This window comes from Molothrus aeneus, chromosome 11, assembly GCF_037042795.1.
Source record: "Molothrus aeneus isolate 106 chromosome 11, BPBGC_Maene_1.0, whole genome shotgun sequence".
In the NCBI taxonomy this organism is placed as follows: Eukaryota; Metazoa; Chordata; class Aves; order Passeriformes; family Icteridae; genus Molothrus; species Molothrus aeneus.
In genome coordinates this window covers 5,209,623-5,224,453 of record NC_089656.1, presented here as the reverse complement: position 1 = coordinate 5,224,453, position 14,831 = coordinate 5,209,623, and the positions used below count along the sequence as shown (strand labels likewise).

At 40.1% G+C, this 14,831-nt stretch overlaps 1 protein-coding gene across 1 annotated transcript in view; it reads right to left on the bottom strand.

Moving 5' to 3' along the window:
• The window catches only part of ADAMTS18 (ADAM metallopeptidase with thrombospondin type 1 motif 18), a 77,426-nt gene that overhangs the window by 11,262 nt on the left and 51,333 nt on the right, over window positions 1–14,831 (bottom strand). The window contains exons 17-18 of the mRNA XM_066557388.1: window positions 4,529–4,670; window positions 3,197–3,323 (exon numbers count right to left, since the gene is read on the bottom strand). Coding sequence (XP_066413485.1) covers window positions 3,197–3,323; window positions 4,529–4,670 — 269 coding nt within the window. The remainder of the gene's footprint in view (window positions 1–3,196; window positions 3,324–4,528; window positions 4,671–14,831) is intronic.

The following is a 14,831-nucleotide window of genomic DNA, read 5'->3' as shown; positions in this document are numbered from 1 at the left end:
CAGAAGTGAAAAAGCAGAAGGAATTATGAATGACTAAATAATTACTTACTGAGAACTCTTATTCAAAGACCCAGCACTGAAATTAAACTAAAGATTTTTAAACAGTTTGACAAATTTTTAGCAATTTATGTCATGGAAAAGGTTTTCTTCTCACATCTGACCACTTGGCCGATCCTGCTTCCACAGTTTCTCACAGCATCAATCCTGTGATCACAGGAATAGCTGCTTACATAAAGCTTTAGTGACAAGAAATCTTCTTCATCCTGTGTGAAAGATGCACAGGGTCCCATTTGCCTGTCTATTCACAGCTGCTTGAAAACAAAGCTAATTTTAATTGTAAAAAATTTATGAAAAGCCAATTTTTGAAAAATGTCTTTGGGAATAGAAGAAATCCCAGCTCTCAGTATCTAGCAACTTCAGAAACTGCCAAAAGTAGTGAGAAATGTAAAAGGCACTAATTTAAGGACAAAGAAATATTAATGTGAAAAGTCAGTCATTATGTAATTCCAGAACATGTCAGAAGTTTCCTTTTTGTCTGATTTATAAATATTTGGACCATTGAACTACAGACTTCTGAAAAAAAGAGTTTTAATCCATTTTACAACTTCTAATTAGTTTGCCTTGATGTTTCTGACAATGGCCATTGGTGGAGTGACCAAAAGTGTTCATTTTAAGAGCTTATTCACCATAACTGCCCAGAAAGTTCCCCTCTTCACAGAGCAGAGGGCAGTAAACTTACTTTAATGTCCTCTAGTACACTTCCATTTTCCAAGATTATCTGGGCTGTGATCCAAGAATATCTTTCATTAGTTCAAATAACTAAATAATTATGACCAGATTTGGCAGCTCTGAAATCCAGCAACAGCAGTGTGCAGTGCTGGTGCCTGTCTGTGTGGGACAGTAGTTTGGGCTCTCTCAGACTAATCAGCCTTTGTTCTTATGCAGCAATTATTCCTCACTGACCTTTACAAGTCTGGAGCCTCTTTTATGTCCCCAAACTGACACACTTGTATCTCATCTGTCACCTCCTTCCCCTGCCTGTTCTGCCTGGTGTATTTGGGTTTGCTTTATTTGCTGGCTGTTAAACATTCTTTTGTTTCCTCCATGGTATTTATTAATCCTATTTTTTTTTCTGTTGGCAGTCTTGGGTTTATGGGAAATATTACATGCTGTGAGTTTCTGGGCAGATTCCTCAGCAGAGATATCCTGGCACAGTTGCACTCAGCTGAATGGCAACCTGTTAATTTAAGGCATGTTCCTACATGTAGATCCTCCATGCATTAATCTATCCTAAGGATTTTAAGAATAATTAATTAGTGAGTTGAACTATTTTTCCCTAGAGGTTCTTGGGGCTTTTACATGGTTTTTTTTGTACTCCTTTTATGGTTCAACTCATTAATTTTGTTTTAAAGTAGTAAATCATAGAATAGCTGTGATTTCAGTACAAAAACATTGCACTGTTTGTCAAAACGAATATTCAGCATTTTCATGGTAAATATATATCAGAGGATGTTCAAAATATGTCAGGATCTCAGGTTATCAGAAACAGAAATTTTGTGTGTGGTCAATAAAGGTAAATCTGATTTGGGTGGAGCTTTATAGCATAATGATGCCACATCAAAACAAAGGTAAGCAGAAAGAGCTTAGAAAGACTCCTGCAGACATCACAGACAATACAGTTCTGTGTTCATTGGATAAAAATAGTCCTGGCAGAAGATAAGTTGCACATGAAAACATTGTGTTTGGCTACAAAGTTTACTTAAAATTGGTATTGAGAAAATCATGTGGCTAAACGCAATCTAAAGGAACTGCTGAAGCAGTAACATGGGGCTCTCATGTCACAAGGTATCATTATTTAAACCTTATCTCTATCCTTTTGTGGTCATAGTGTGTAATTTGGCATTTGGGTTTGGTGTACTCTGCTGTACTCTTTAAATTTGCAGGAAATTCCAAACTATTACTGAATTATTTTTCAGTATGTTCAACATATTGCAAAGTAAGGATTTTTAAGTAAAACCAAAGTCACTACAGAACATATTCATCTTTTTGCTTTGACCCACCATGCTCTCCTAGACTGGGAGGGATGAGGAATGCTTCCTATTAAACATCATAAAATGGGATATTTTATGAACTATGGGAGCAGGCTTAGCCAACTGCTTTTACTGTTGCTTTTATCACCCCAGAGTAAAACCAGCAGATGACGCCAGGTCTGGACCCTTCCTCCACTTCTTCTGCTTCAATGCGCCTTCAAGTGTATTTACTTCCCACTGAGACTGAAACACTCTTAATTTTTTCAATATATTCCTTTAGAAAATCTCCTGTTTTGGAGGCTGAAATGTCCGATCCAACATAATACAGCTCTTCTGATCTTTAATATAAAATTAAAATAATGCTGAGGTTGCAAATTCAGGAATCCAAAAGAGAAATAACCAGTGGAAGAAAGATGGCCACAGTGTCCTTTAATCTATCCATTTTTATCCTAAGCCACATAATACTGTGTTTAATTATATAAGCACAGAACTTTTTTTTTTCCAAAGGACCCCTACTTCAGCTACTATAAATCAGTGTTAACTCCCTTGGTTTTTAAATTGATTTAGACCAGCTGGGTTCTAAGTGCTTATCTATATGTCAATGTCTCCCTTTGCATCTTGCCTTTCTTACATCTTTTAGAAAATAAGATTGTTCACAAAGGTAACGCCTTCATAGATATTTTTGTGGGCACCAGAAGCTTTGCTGACAGCTCATTTGGTTCAGATAGTCCTCTTTGTGGCATCACAATCCTCTGTGGGATATTTTGTCCAAAAAATCACTAATTACACTGCACAAGACTCTTTTAGCCTAATCTAATACGTGGAATGTGAGTCATGGGGCCGAGCTTCCACACAGGGAGTAGCACTTTACTCAGGAAATGGGCTTAGTGATTCAAGATGAGGAAAGGTGGCAGAAGGAGCCCCTGAGAAAGCTGGATTTGCCCTGTGTCACCACAGCACAGAGACAGAGCCCTCAGGAGCCTTTGCTTTAGGCACCAGACCCAAAACCCCTCTGGGAGCCTTGGGCAGAGCATCCTCAACAATTCCTGGTTCCCAGAGCACCAGGGGTTCATCCAGCAGGCAAACAATTCCCCCTGAGAGGATTCCCTTCATGGCACAGCCAGGCACAGGCACAGGCAGCAGGCACAAAACCCCAGAGAACTCACTAGGCTGGGCAGGGGTTTGTGTTGCACAGTTTGGTTTCAGTCAAAGGCTTTGTCCTTGGGCCACAAAAGGAGGCGTTGACTCGTGCACGATGATCTTCCAAACAAATTGCTTTTGCTGTAATGTGTCCTGTGGAAGTGTCAGAAAAGAAAACACTATAATAAACCTGTATTTGAAATGTAAGAGAAAAAAGTAGTAGGGAACAATTTTAACTAAACAATCTAAACTCATCCTTGCTACAAATGCGCTGACTTGAACTAAATAAAATATGGGTTTATGTGGCAACATGTTTTTTGCATTGATTTCCCTCTCTGTAGCACAGATACTACTGAAGTCAGATAAATATTTTAGCTATAAACAAGAGATTTGAAGACTGTTCCCCCAGCAAAAATTAGTAATTATTCAAGTCCTAATTGCCTGCAGACACTAACAGTGCTTGCTTAGAGCCCTCTTCACACACTTGGAAACTGCAAATAAACATTCAGTAAATAATAAATTAACATTCTTTTTACAGTGAATCTCTACAGACTCCAGAGTTCTGCAGGTACCTGTACCTTAGACTCAGTCAAGTGTCAGCAGCAGGACAATTACAGAAATGCCTTAAGTGATTTTATAGATTTATCTTTTAACTGAGATCTATCATTCACCTCACACATGGTTCATTGGGCACAGTGAATCAAATTTGGAAACAAGACTGTTTTCATCATTTTTATATCCATGCTGCAGCCTTTTAAGGAGAAGGAAGAAAATACAGCTGTCATATTTTATGGCTACAGGGCTCCTGGTGGATCTTTCTTCCATAAACCATTTACTGAGATGCTGTGAAGTTCTGACACTGCACCAGCAAGGTATTCCTGAATTTCACCTGAACTTTTTTGCCAATACAGGAGCATTTCCTTCAGTGCCCAGTTGTATCCTTTGGTATTACAGACTTCCCACATGCCAGCTTTTTGCTTTCATAACATCCCAGATATACTTTCACTGACAAAACATGCAGGATTTATAAAAAGAAATAGGTGTCTGTGCAAGAAAAGAGGAAATCAAAGTGCATAATTAATTTCCACATTACTTCAACAGGGAAGATATGATATGCATATGAGTTGACCTAAACAAAAAAGACTGACTCACTGGCATGACTATTTTTTACTCTAAAGGCCATACCAAGTTATTTCCTCTGTGTTCTAAGTTATCAGATGAAAAAAATAAGGACCAGGTGTTCAGTGTAAACCCCTGTATGTATGAATATATATTTGCAAAATCAAAGGCAGCTGAAAAGCCTTGAGATGCTTAAAAAAATGAAAAAGAAGAGGCTTGGCAATGGGAAAGTCACCTACCACCACCACAGGTCGCTGAGCACTCAGACTGCACCGTCACCCAGGAGTAGCTGTGCTTCCTGACAGATGTCTTGTTTTCAATGATGCTTTTGGCAAGTGTATATTCCCAAGAAATTCCAGGGTTTTTGCCTTGTAACAGGATCTATAGAGGGATATTTGGGGGTTGTCGTTTTTTTTAAAAAAAAGGTGGGGAGGAGGTAAAAGAAGGGATTCTGTCAGTCTGAAGTAAGATGAACTAAACAAGATACACACAAAATATACAGACACAAAGCATGCTTGTGAGAGGATTTTCAGGAGACCCAAAGGAAAGACCATCAAAGCAATTCCTAAACAGCAAATCATTGCCTGGAAAAACACCTGCAGGTCTGAAAGAGAGGGTGCAGAAACAGAATCCCCTCCTGACAATCAGGGGCACCTGACTGGGTCAGAGCAGCAGCACTGCCTCCAGCAGAGGTGGAACACCACCCCCAGAACATCACCCTTGAGCAGGGGCTGGACTCTGCCTGGGGCACTGCAGGACATGGATTTGGCATCTGGGCATGGGAGGCATCTCCTCTCTTCAGCAAAGCCCTGGCTGATCCTTCCAGCTGTGGGTGAGGGTCCCTGGTGACACCGAGTCCCCAGGCAGACAAAGAAGAGCTGCATTATTGCAAAACCCAGGCCTTTCTCAGTTACACAGCTTTAAATCATAACATACACAGTTCAACCAACACTCATACACCATGATGTGAACACCTAATGGTTATATAACTTGTTTTTCTACGCCTAATTCAGCTGGGTCACTTTCCCACAGTCCTTTCCTACTTAGCTGGCCTGAGCCATGGTTTACAAGGCCTTCCCTTTTATCCCTTTATTTTACCCCTAATGCAACATCTAGCAAGGAGGAAGCCTTTGCCCACCAAGCAGGACTCAGATGCTTTCCTGGCAGAAGCTTGAGCAAAGCAGCATCTGTGGGGTTGCTTCCTCAGTTCTTGGGGCTAAGGGTATGAAACACAAGTCTCTTTCTTGTAAAAAAACTCTTTCCATGCAGACTGGTGATAAATTTTGTTTGTAAGACCCTCAGCTGGAATTTTTCTCATGGTGATTGAAGCTGATAAAGTTTCAGTGCAGGAGAGAACCTGTCCTTAGATGTCTACAGAGCAAAAAAGGATTGGAAAAATCCTGTTTTCCAATAGTGAATATTTTATTCACTATTTCAGCATAATGTGTTGGAAAATTTATAGAAAGTGTGATTAGTGACTATAATAACAATCTCTGTCATCTAACTCAGGGAGCCCAGCTCTCAAGGGTGTACTATTTTAGTGGTGAATTATATTGCAGTTTTCATTCACTGTATTAATTTCAAGATTGAATTATAATCACTGCAAGATGCACGAACAACTGACACATACCTAAATTTGGGGAGAAATTTCTACTTAACAAAATTTATTTTAGAAACTTTTGGCAGCAAAGTGCATTCATATCCACACTTAGTAGAAACAGTGTGGGAGTTTACAGTTACAGAGCTCTAATGACTTTTAACTCTTCACCAATATGGATCCTGTCACAGTAACATAAAGAGCAGGTGCAGTTAACCTCAGTTCCTAAATTTGCTTTTTCATAAGCATTAGCATTCCAAGTACAATTGAAGTCTATGTTTAATAATTGACATTCAAAATATTAATAACTTATCAGTGAAGTTTACATAATACCTGACCTGAGAACTTAAGCAATCCATACAAGTACAACTCATCTCTGTAGAGACTGGTTTCATAAAATAGCAACAAACTTGCATTTATGTTAAGACTGAGAAATCTAATAACATTTGGAAATGTAGCCAAGAGTTTTAAAGTGTTCTGCAAATGTACCTATTGGAACACAGAAATTGCCCATGACAGTGAAAATTCAGACCAAATTTACATGACCTGCAGCTCAATAATGTTGAACACATGAAGGATCTGGACTGCACAGTGTTTACTTTTCTAGAAGAAAGAAAAAATGGATGCTATAATTTCTATTCTTAGTAGCCAAAGATTTTATTTCAGTCAAGAAACCTCAATAATGATCCAAACTGAGAAAACAGCAATTAGGGCTGCAAAAGGCAAACATTTCCAAGTGAATTGAAGAGTATGTGCCTTCTCCTGGGAGGATTCATATTAGAAATTCCTTCAAGCACAGATAAATCCAGTATTTCATGTGAATTTTTCAGCCATCCAAGCTTAATTCATGAGCACCTTAAAATAACAGTGAGGTTATGGAAGAAATAGATATAAGAGTGATCACTGACCTCTCTTTTGAATGAAAATTCTTGGTAGAAATAGGATTACCAGATCCGCTTTAGGGATGAGTTATAAATGCAAATATATATCACAGCTATTTTACAAGAACAGGATTAAAATGGAATACTCAGGAATTAGGAAACATGAGAACTGAGACTGCTGTGCAACTCCTCTCTGCCCTGCACAGATGCACCCCAGACCTCAGGATCTCTTTCTGGCACCCCAGGACACCTCCACAGTGTCCAGCGCATGGGGCTCACGAAGGAGCAGCTCACAAAGCTCTGTATTTCACTCCAGGCTCCTTCCTCAGGGTGTGCTTCTGCACCCCAGCTGCTCTACTCTATTCAAACCATTCCCAGTGTCACTTTTTTGGGGACTTTTCTTTTTCCCTTGCTTATTCATCTTTATCTGATGTAAATGTGATAAGATTTAGCAGCCCCTTCAGATGAAGGGGCACATCTCTTCTGAAAAATACTATAGGATGCATAATGTTTGACCGAGTTTTCATCAGGAGCACAATACTATTGCAGAGCTGCAATTTTGCCAAAGTAATGTTTTTATTTTCACAAATCTATCAGACTGCTGACAGCAAAAAGTCCAGCTGTTAAAACAGCTGCTCTAGAGTTTGAATATTGAAATCCAAGTCCACTGGTGTTACAGATAAAACAGGTTGCAACAATGTGCTCACTCCTCTCAAGGACAAATTGAGACAAATATCTGAAGCATAAAGCTTTAGAACATGTTCTTCAGAAAAAATGCAGTGTGTTAACTGCAGTAAGAACTGAGCCCTCTAACACTATTTTTCATTTAAAACAATGCCTTCCTTGCTTCTTCTTACAGGCAAAATATTTTAATTTACATTTACTCATCCTCCAAGTCTAAGGTATTAGCACAGATCTCGGCATCTTAGGCAGCCAGAAACACTTTCTCCCATTTCAGTGGGTGCTCTGTGTTCCTTCAAGAGCAGAGGCTGAAATTCTGTCTGGCCTTTTAATAAATTTTGTCAAAGGAGGAGGAGGTTTTGTCCATACCACAAAACCTTGTGTAAGGGTTAGTCCTCATCTCATTTGACTCTGACAACTGTCATAAAACTGTGCTGTGCCAGTGGCCAAAAAGCAGCAAAGTTTAAAACTTTTCTAATAAAAATATCTTGAAGTATTAGACTGAACATTTGTCTTCTGAAAGTGCTCTTTGTGACACTGGAGGCAAGGAACAGATGGAATGCATTCTGAACACATAGTTCAGAGCAGGAAAGGGGGAGGATGAGAAGGTAAGAGTGGCAGTTTTACTCCTGTTAGAGCAATACTCTGCTGGTGCTTTAGCAGAGTGAAGGGGATGGTCTGGGACAAGTGGGAGCAAGTCCCATGAGAATCCTTCCTTTCAGAGAGCAGGCAATGGTGCAAGGAGCTCACAGCTGGGTGGGTGCCTGGGGGGCAAATCCTTCACACCAGGCAAGCTGGGCCATACACATTTTAAAACCTTGGGCCACAGCCCCTCCTTGCACGCTGGGAAGTTGCCACAATTCTAACAGGAGGCAGGAGAAGGGAACTTCCTCTCCATTTCCTGGCCAGAAGCCGAAGCCAGAGCCCCTTCCCACCCAGCAGGCAACAAGAGGGAATGTTTACCAAGCAGGAGCAGCATCACTGTCTCTCCTCCTGTATCATCCAAGCCATGCAGAAAAAGGGCAAAATCAAACTATGAAGCAGTATTGGAGACAAAAATATTGCAGGGCACAAAAAACATATGCTTTGAAGTTCCTGGTGCTCAGCTGAAAAATAGTACATGGTGTATAATGTCTGACTGAGTTTTCATCAGGAATGCAATACTATTGCAAAGTTGCAATTTTGCCAAAGTAACGAGCATATAAAAAGTTTTCTATCGTATTTTCAAACATTCATTATAAAGCCCCTTCTTAACAACCCAATAACTGAAGTCTGCATATTCAGCCAAGTTATCAGACCTACAAATTTGGAAAGACCTCCAGCGCTAGTCTACTTAACTGGACTCATTCCAGCATCTTTTCAGCCAACTGGCATTTGCTCCCAAATTTACAGCTGGCAAACAACCTCCTTAAACATTTCCAGTTCCTCAACAGAACTGTTTAATGTCTACCTTTAACACACCAACCACCTGACTTCAGACACAGCACTCAGCAGCTCTGACCGCAGGGCGCAGAGTTATAAAATTTACAGCTTCTTGAGCTGGAAAACCACAGCTCTGTGGCTGGAATCTGCTGGATCTATTCCGAAGGAAAGGAGCTGTGCCTTTAGCTTACGGCACAAAATGTTAAAACAATGGATAAATTGAACTCTCCTGAGAAAAGAACCTTTTCCTTTTGCTGCTAATTTTGAATAAATTCTCTACATTAGCTGTGCATCTGCTCCTTTGTTTGAGATTTTTTTTTCTCATGGCCATCCTAAGTTTCCAATATAATATTCTATTTTGCAGGTCAGATTTTTAAAGAGTCTACTAACATTGCTTTGCTATGATTGACTTGGTGCTTTCCAGTAGTTTTTTATTGTAAGATGTGCATATGAAGTTACTTTTAGCACACTGAATTAAGAGAGATTAATTGATACAAGCAAAGTTCCTATTCCTTCCATGATGTTTTGTTCCATGTATAGGAAGGAATATTAATGCCTGGCTTGTAGCATGCTGGAAAAAAATCTCTCTTATCTCTATGGAGGACTAACAGACATTTACAAATCACTTACAGAGAGAAGCTGAGCACAGAGGAAAATAATCCAGGTAAAAAGAACTATTTTCATCTGCATGTGCCCAGTTCACAAAATGGGCAAGAGCCCAAACTCTGAATCCCAGCATCCAGAATGTCTTTGATCTGCATCCTCAAGCTGCACCTACATTGCAAACATTATCTACACTTCCTGGCTCATCCCCATGCTTTGGAGGCCTTGGATAATGTCTTTAGGGGGATGTACCAGCCTGCAGGGAGGGCAGACAGAGAAGTCTCTGTGAGGACACATGCCTGGCTGTGCTCTGCTTGCCACCTGCAGCTCTCATCCACTGGGGATCTACATGGTGTTTAATAAATATTGTAACATCCAATATCCTAAGCCGCATTCTGATTTCTCTGTTCAATCAGGGTTAATTCCATGGATTTATATGAATTTATTCTGGTATATTTAAGCATGCAGCATGGTTCTAGTGGAAAAATGTTTAAAACAAGTATTAAAACTAGTCTGCTGTCCTCAATGGGCAGTTATTGGATGGGATCCTTGACAGTGGCAGAACCAGGGCTTCAAAGGAAAGTGAGACAACACCTGTTTGGAAAGCAGTAAAGGAAGAATTACCCACTGGGTACTTAAGCCAAACCTTAAAACAAAAGGGGTTTTATCTCTTCAGTACTTCTAAAATAACTTTAAACACAGTCCTAACTAAAAGCTTATGACAAACTACTGTTTTTCAAGTCCACTAAGGTCATTAAAAGGAAAAAAAAAGGAAAAAAAAAGAAAAGAAGTATCCTTGAAAGGGTCCTATATGATCTCATTTCTACTTCAGCTGTTTCAAATTTATCTTCCATTGTTATTATGCTCCATTTTTTCACTGTTCACATGCTAAATGTACAACCTTCAGGGATGCTGTCCAGCTAATCTCTCCTCACTACAGGAGAACCCTTTTATCCATTGTATTGAGTCAACATCTGTATCTTATAAGTACATCTTAGGTCCCTTTAGCCTACTTTCTCTTCAGGGGAAATCAGTACAAATTTATCATCTAGTAGCTAATAATAAATGTAATCCTTTATAACTGCAACTTGGCTTTCTCCCAGTGGCAGCTACATCATCAGCAAAGCCATTCCACCTGGCCTCCCTTCTCCTGTTTTCCCCTATTGATAAAGAGGAAGTGATTTACTGGATTTAATTAGATGTATTCCTGCCTTGAAGCTCCATTCACCTTCTCTTCCTGTGGATGTCTGCCTCTTTACAAAGCATCCTTTCCATCTGTTACTTATTGATGTTAAAATAAACTCTCTTTATTTCACAAAGATGTCACAATTTCTTGATTTAATGTTTCACCAACTTTGAGGTAAACTTCACGGAGGATTCTCATCCTGGAAAGCTTTGCTTTCTCCAATTGTGTTTTACTTCTCAAACCAGTCAATTCTTCCTTCATCTGCTTATTGACAGAATGGGACACAAAAATTACAAAACTCTCATGTTTTTAAATTAGTTCCTCAATCCCTGGCCATGCAGCCTTTTTCATGCCCACAAAAAGTTTTGTTCTCTTGTGCCCTTTCAGAATCTTTCTCAGCATTTGAGTGAGTTGTGGAGGGTGACTGAATATTTCACCAAATGAGTGTCCCCAGTGAGCCCCACAGGTGACAGAGCCCTGTGGGAACTCTCCTTCTCCAAAGGATTTTCAGCGGCTGGTGGTGCCCACTGGCAGCCCTTGTTTGCAAAGCTAGATAATTAATGATAAATATACTGACTGTTTCTCCTCAAGTTAAATATCTTTCCGTTAACATAACAACCTTGAAAAGGTCTTTAAACAGGAAGAACTGACCTTGGATTACCTAGGTCTAAATAAGAGATAAATGAGCTGAAGTATTCAGCTACAGTAAAAAAAATTAAAAAGGTTTCTGCTTAAGATGAGACAAATATGCTACGAAAACTATATTTTAAAAAGCTGGTATCAATTTCTAGATTAGCATCTACCATATTTCTACCCCTCTGACCACTGACCAGTATTTCATGCAATCTAAATTGGGCCATTTCAGTGACTGTCTTCTAAATATATGAATATATTTTGTTTCAGCTTTTACTGGCTTTTGAAAACCCATAACCACAAAAAATATCAGTTATGTTAACTTCAGAAGGACACTGATACACAAATTCTGAAGGACATCAGTTTACTGGGTTTTCCTTTCCCTCTCTCTGTGAAATCAATTCCTGAACAATCCAGAAGGGATCCTGATGAATCCTAAAGCCTCATCATGCATTCACCCTCCCAGCAGTTGTGCTCAGGAAATACTAGTCATGCATATTAATTCCACATTCATCTCACAATGTTCTCCTCTTCAGAAAATATCTGGCCACTACAGTTTGTACTTTTTCTCCCACAACCCAGTTAAATTACAGAGTCACTATTCTTTGTCTTTTTTAGTATGATTCATTCCCATAATTACATATCTATATTATATAGAAGTATAGATATGGAGGGGAGGGTTTGGTGAAATTCTAGGGTAAATAAGAAGAGCAATCTATATCTTTTTGTGGTCTCTCACCCATTTTTGAATAGTGTTGAGGACAGCAATGTCTGATGAAATGAAACGTGCTCAGCTGAACTATAGAAAAGCCTGACGGAAAAGCAGATGCATAGGAACACAGTGTACAATAAAATATAAATACACCACATCTCATAGAACTGCAAGGCTGAACTTGTGGTGTGCAAGGCAATGGGAAATTTAAAGATTCTTTTTTTCTTATTTGCATCTCCTTCTGCTCTCTCAAGACATGCTTCAGTTGTCTCTTTCCAGAAAATATTTTGGAGAATGACTGCATTTCAAAGGAAGTGATTGCCTTGAGCACAGACTTGCCAGACCTGTCTGGTCCCATCCTCTCCTGGGAATGTTGCTCAGAGGACGTGCACAGCCTGAGCTTCCTGGATACCTGCAGCCTGCTTTGCATGCAGAAACAAAGGCAAAAACCTGGACCATTTCAGCCACCACACAAATCTCTACCAAAATTTTAACTGCAGAATGAAATGGGCACGAACTGTGTTAATCTGGCATTCAGTCATAGGTGGATGGCAATAAATACAGCTGAAAAACCTTCCTTTTATTTTCAGCCCACCTGAATAGTAAAAGCTCCTGTATTATATATACAATTTATCCATGTCCTCAATACCTGCAGTGCACCATTTAACTAGGGCTCACACTGAATTATTTTGGAAGAAAAACAACAGCCCTAATCTAGGAAAAAAAGTATTAAATGTAATTTGAATACAACCTAATTAAAAAAAAAATTAAAAATCTAAAGATTACAGGAAGAAGTTGAAGTCCAAACCCTGGAAAACCTTATCTTACATAAAACTAATTTAGTTGAATAAAAAATTGCAGCAGGACAGCTTTGTGTGCTTCTTTGAAAATTATAGGTGAGATAAAAATGAAAACAAAGCTAAACTGTAGTATGCTTAAACATTCCCTTTTTTCAGCCTACTATCAGTTTCTGGTATTTAGAGCTGAAGCAGGATTTGTTTCACTATTATGGCTGCAAGCAGACATTCAGCAATCTTGTTTCTCAAAACATATTTCTTCAGTTTTCTGTCATTTTTGCTTCTTAGAGTTACTGGTAAGTTATAAATAATGCGGATCTCTGAACAGAAAATTCTGCTTCTTTTTTTTTTTTTCCAAAATTGAGCTTGCTGAATTTTCCTAAATTATTAAATGGGGAAAAAAACATTTTAAATCCAGTTCATAGATGTGTGTAATTGGGGAACACATAACATTTTTAGTCATTAGAATCCCCAGCTACCAATGTCAGTGGTGTAGGTATTTCAATAAAAATGCAAGGGAAGTTAAATAAGCTCTGAAAGGAGCAACAGCCTCCAGTTAAATGTTACATCTTAATAAAACTGTTTAGCATAATTTGAAAGGATGAAAATAGAAGTGTTATTTGGCATTAATTTCTTTTCTTTAATCTTTATTCTGCAAAGTATGTGCCTGATATGCAGCCAAGTCTTCCTGCAGGCCATTTATTATTCATACTTCAGCTCTCTAATAATAATAATAGAGCTCAAATCTACTTTGGGTTATGACAAATAAGATTCCTGGGAGTTCAGCTTAACATTTCATAGTATTTGTAAGTGTGGTGGTTTTGGTGTAAGGCAGATGGTTTGCAGGGAGGGAAGCATGTCTGGAGCTTTGGAGACCAAACTGGTTGGACTAAAGGAAGATCCCTATGAACACACACACCCAAAATGAAAATTCTTCAATGAAGAAAAATGTTGCAAAAGCCATTGTGAATTGTGATGGCAATTTGTGGAGAGACAAACCCTTAGCCCATGTCAAACTGCCTGTTCTAAAACTTGTGTTCCCTCTACAGAGGTCTAACATGCCCATGCTCCAGGGCCTTCAGTAGTTCCAAGGACACATTTCAGTCCATTACTCAGCCAGCAGGAAGAGCAGCAAAGCTCTTCACTATTCGAAACACACACTCCTCTGGACACTTGTGAAAGCTTTAAAAACCCTTGAGGGATATACTTCATGTCCCAGTCTGTGCTTGCTCTTTCTGGGTTTAACAGGCCCAAGCTGGGCGAGGGAGCAGATCCCAGAGCCTGGGATATGGGATGGGGGCAAGGACAGCAGGATGCTGCCATGGCCAGGGGGCACAGCACAGCCTGGGATATGGGATGGGGGCAAGGACAGAGGATGCTGCCATGGCCAGGGGGCACAGCACATCCTGGGATATGGGATGGGGGCAAGGACAGAGGATGCTGCCATGGCCAGGGGGCACAGCACAGCCTGGGATATGGGATGGGGGCAAGGACAGAGGATGCTGCCATGGCCAGGGGGCACAGCACAGCCTGGGATATGGGATGGGGGCAAGGACAGAGGATGCTGCCATGGCCAGGGGGCACAGCACAGCCTGGGATATGGGATGGGGGCAAGGACAGAGGATGCTGCCATGGCCAGGGGGCACAGCACAGCCTGGGATATGGGATGGGGGCAAGGACAGAGGATGCTGCCATGGCCAGGGGGCACAGCACCCAGTGCCACGCTCCCCAGGGGCATGCATGTTCCAGAGTGCTGCTGGAAGGTGTGGGAAGGAACTGATCCCTGCTGGGGAGGGATCCTTCCTTCTCACAGGGAAGGAAGGATTCACCAAAACAGATCCAACAGCTGAGTTACAGAGACAAAAAGCTGCTAGAGTTGAAAAGGGCAAACTAATGGAGCTAACAGGAAGCAAAGCCCTGGATGATTCAGCCAGAAATGGCCCCTCATATATTCTGATGCATTTAGAAGAAAATCTAACTAAGCAACCTAATGCAGAAAGAGGTTTTTCTCAGAACAGCAGTAGCAAAGG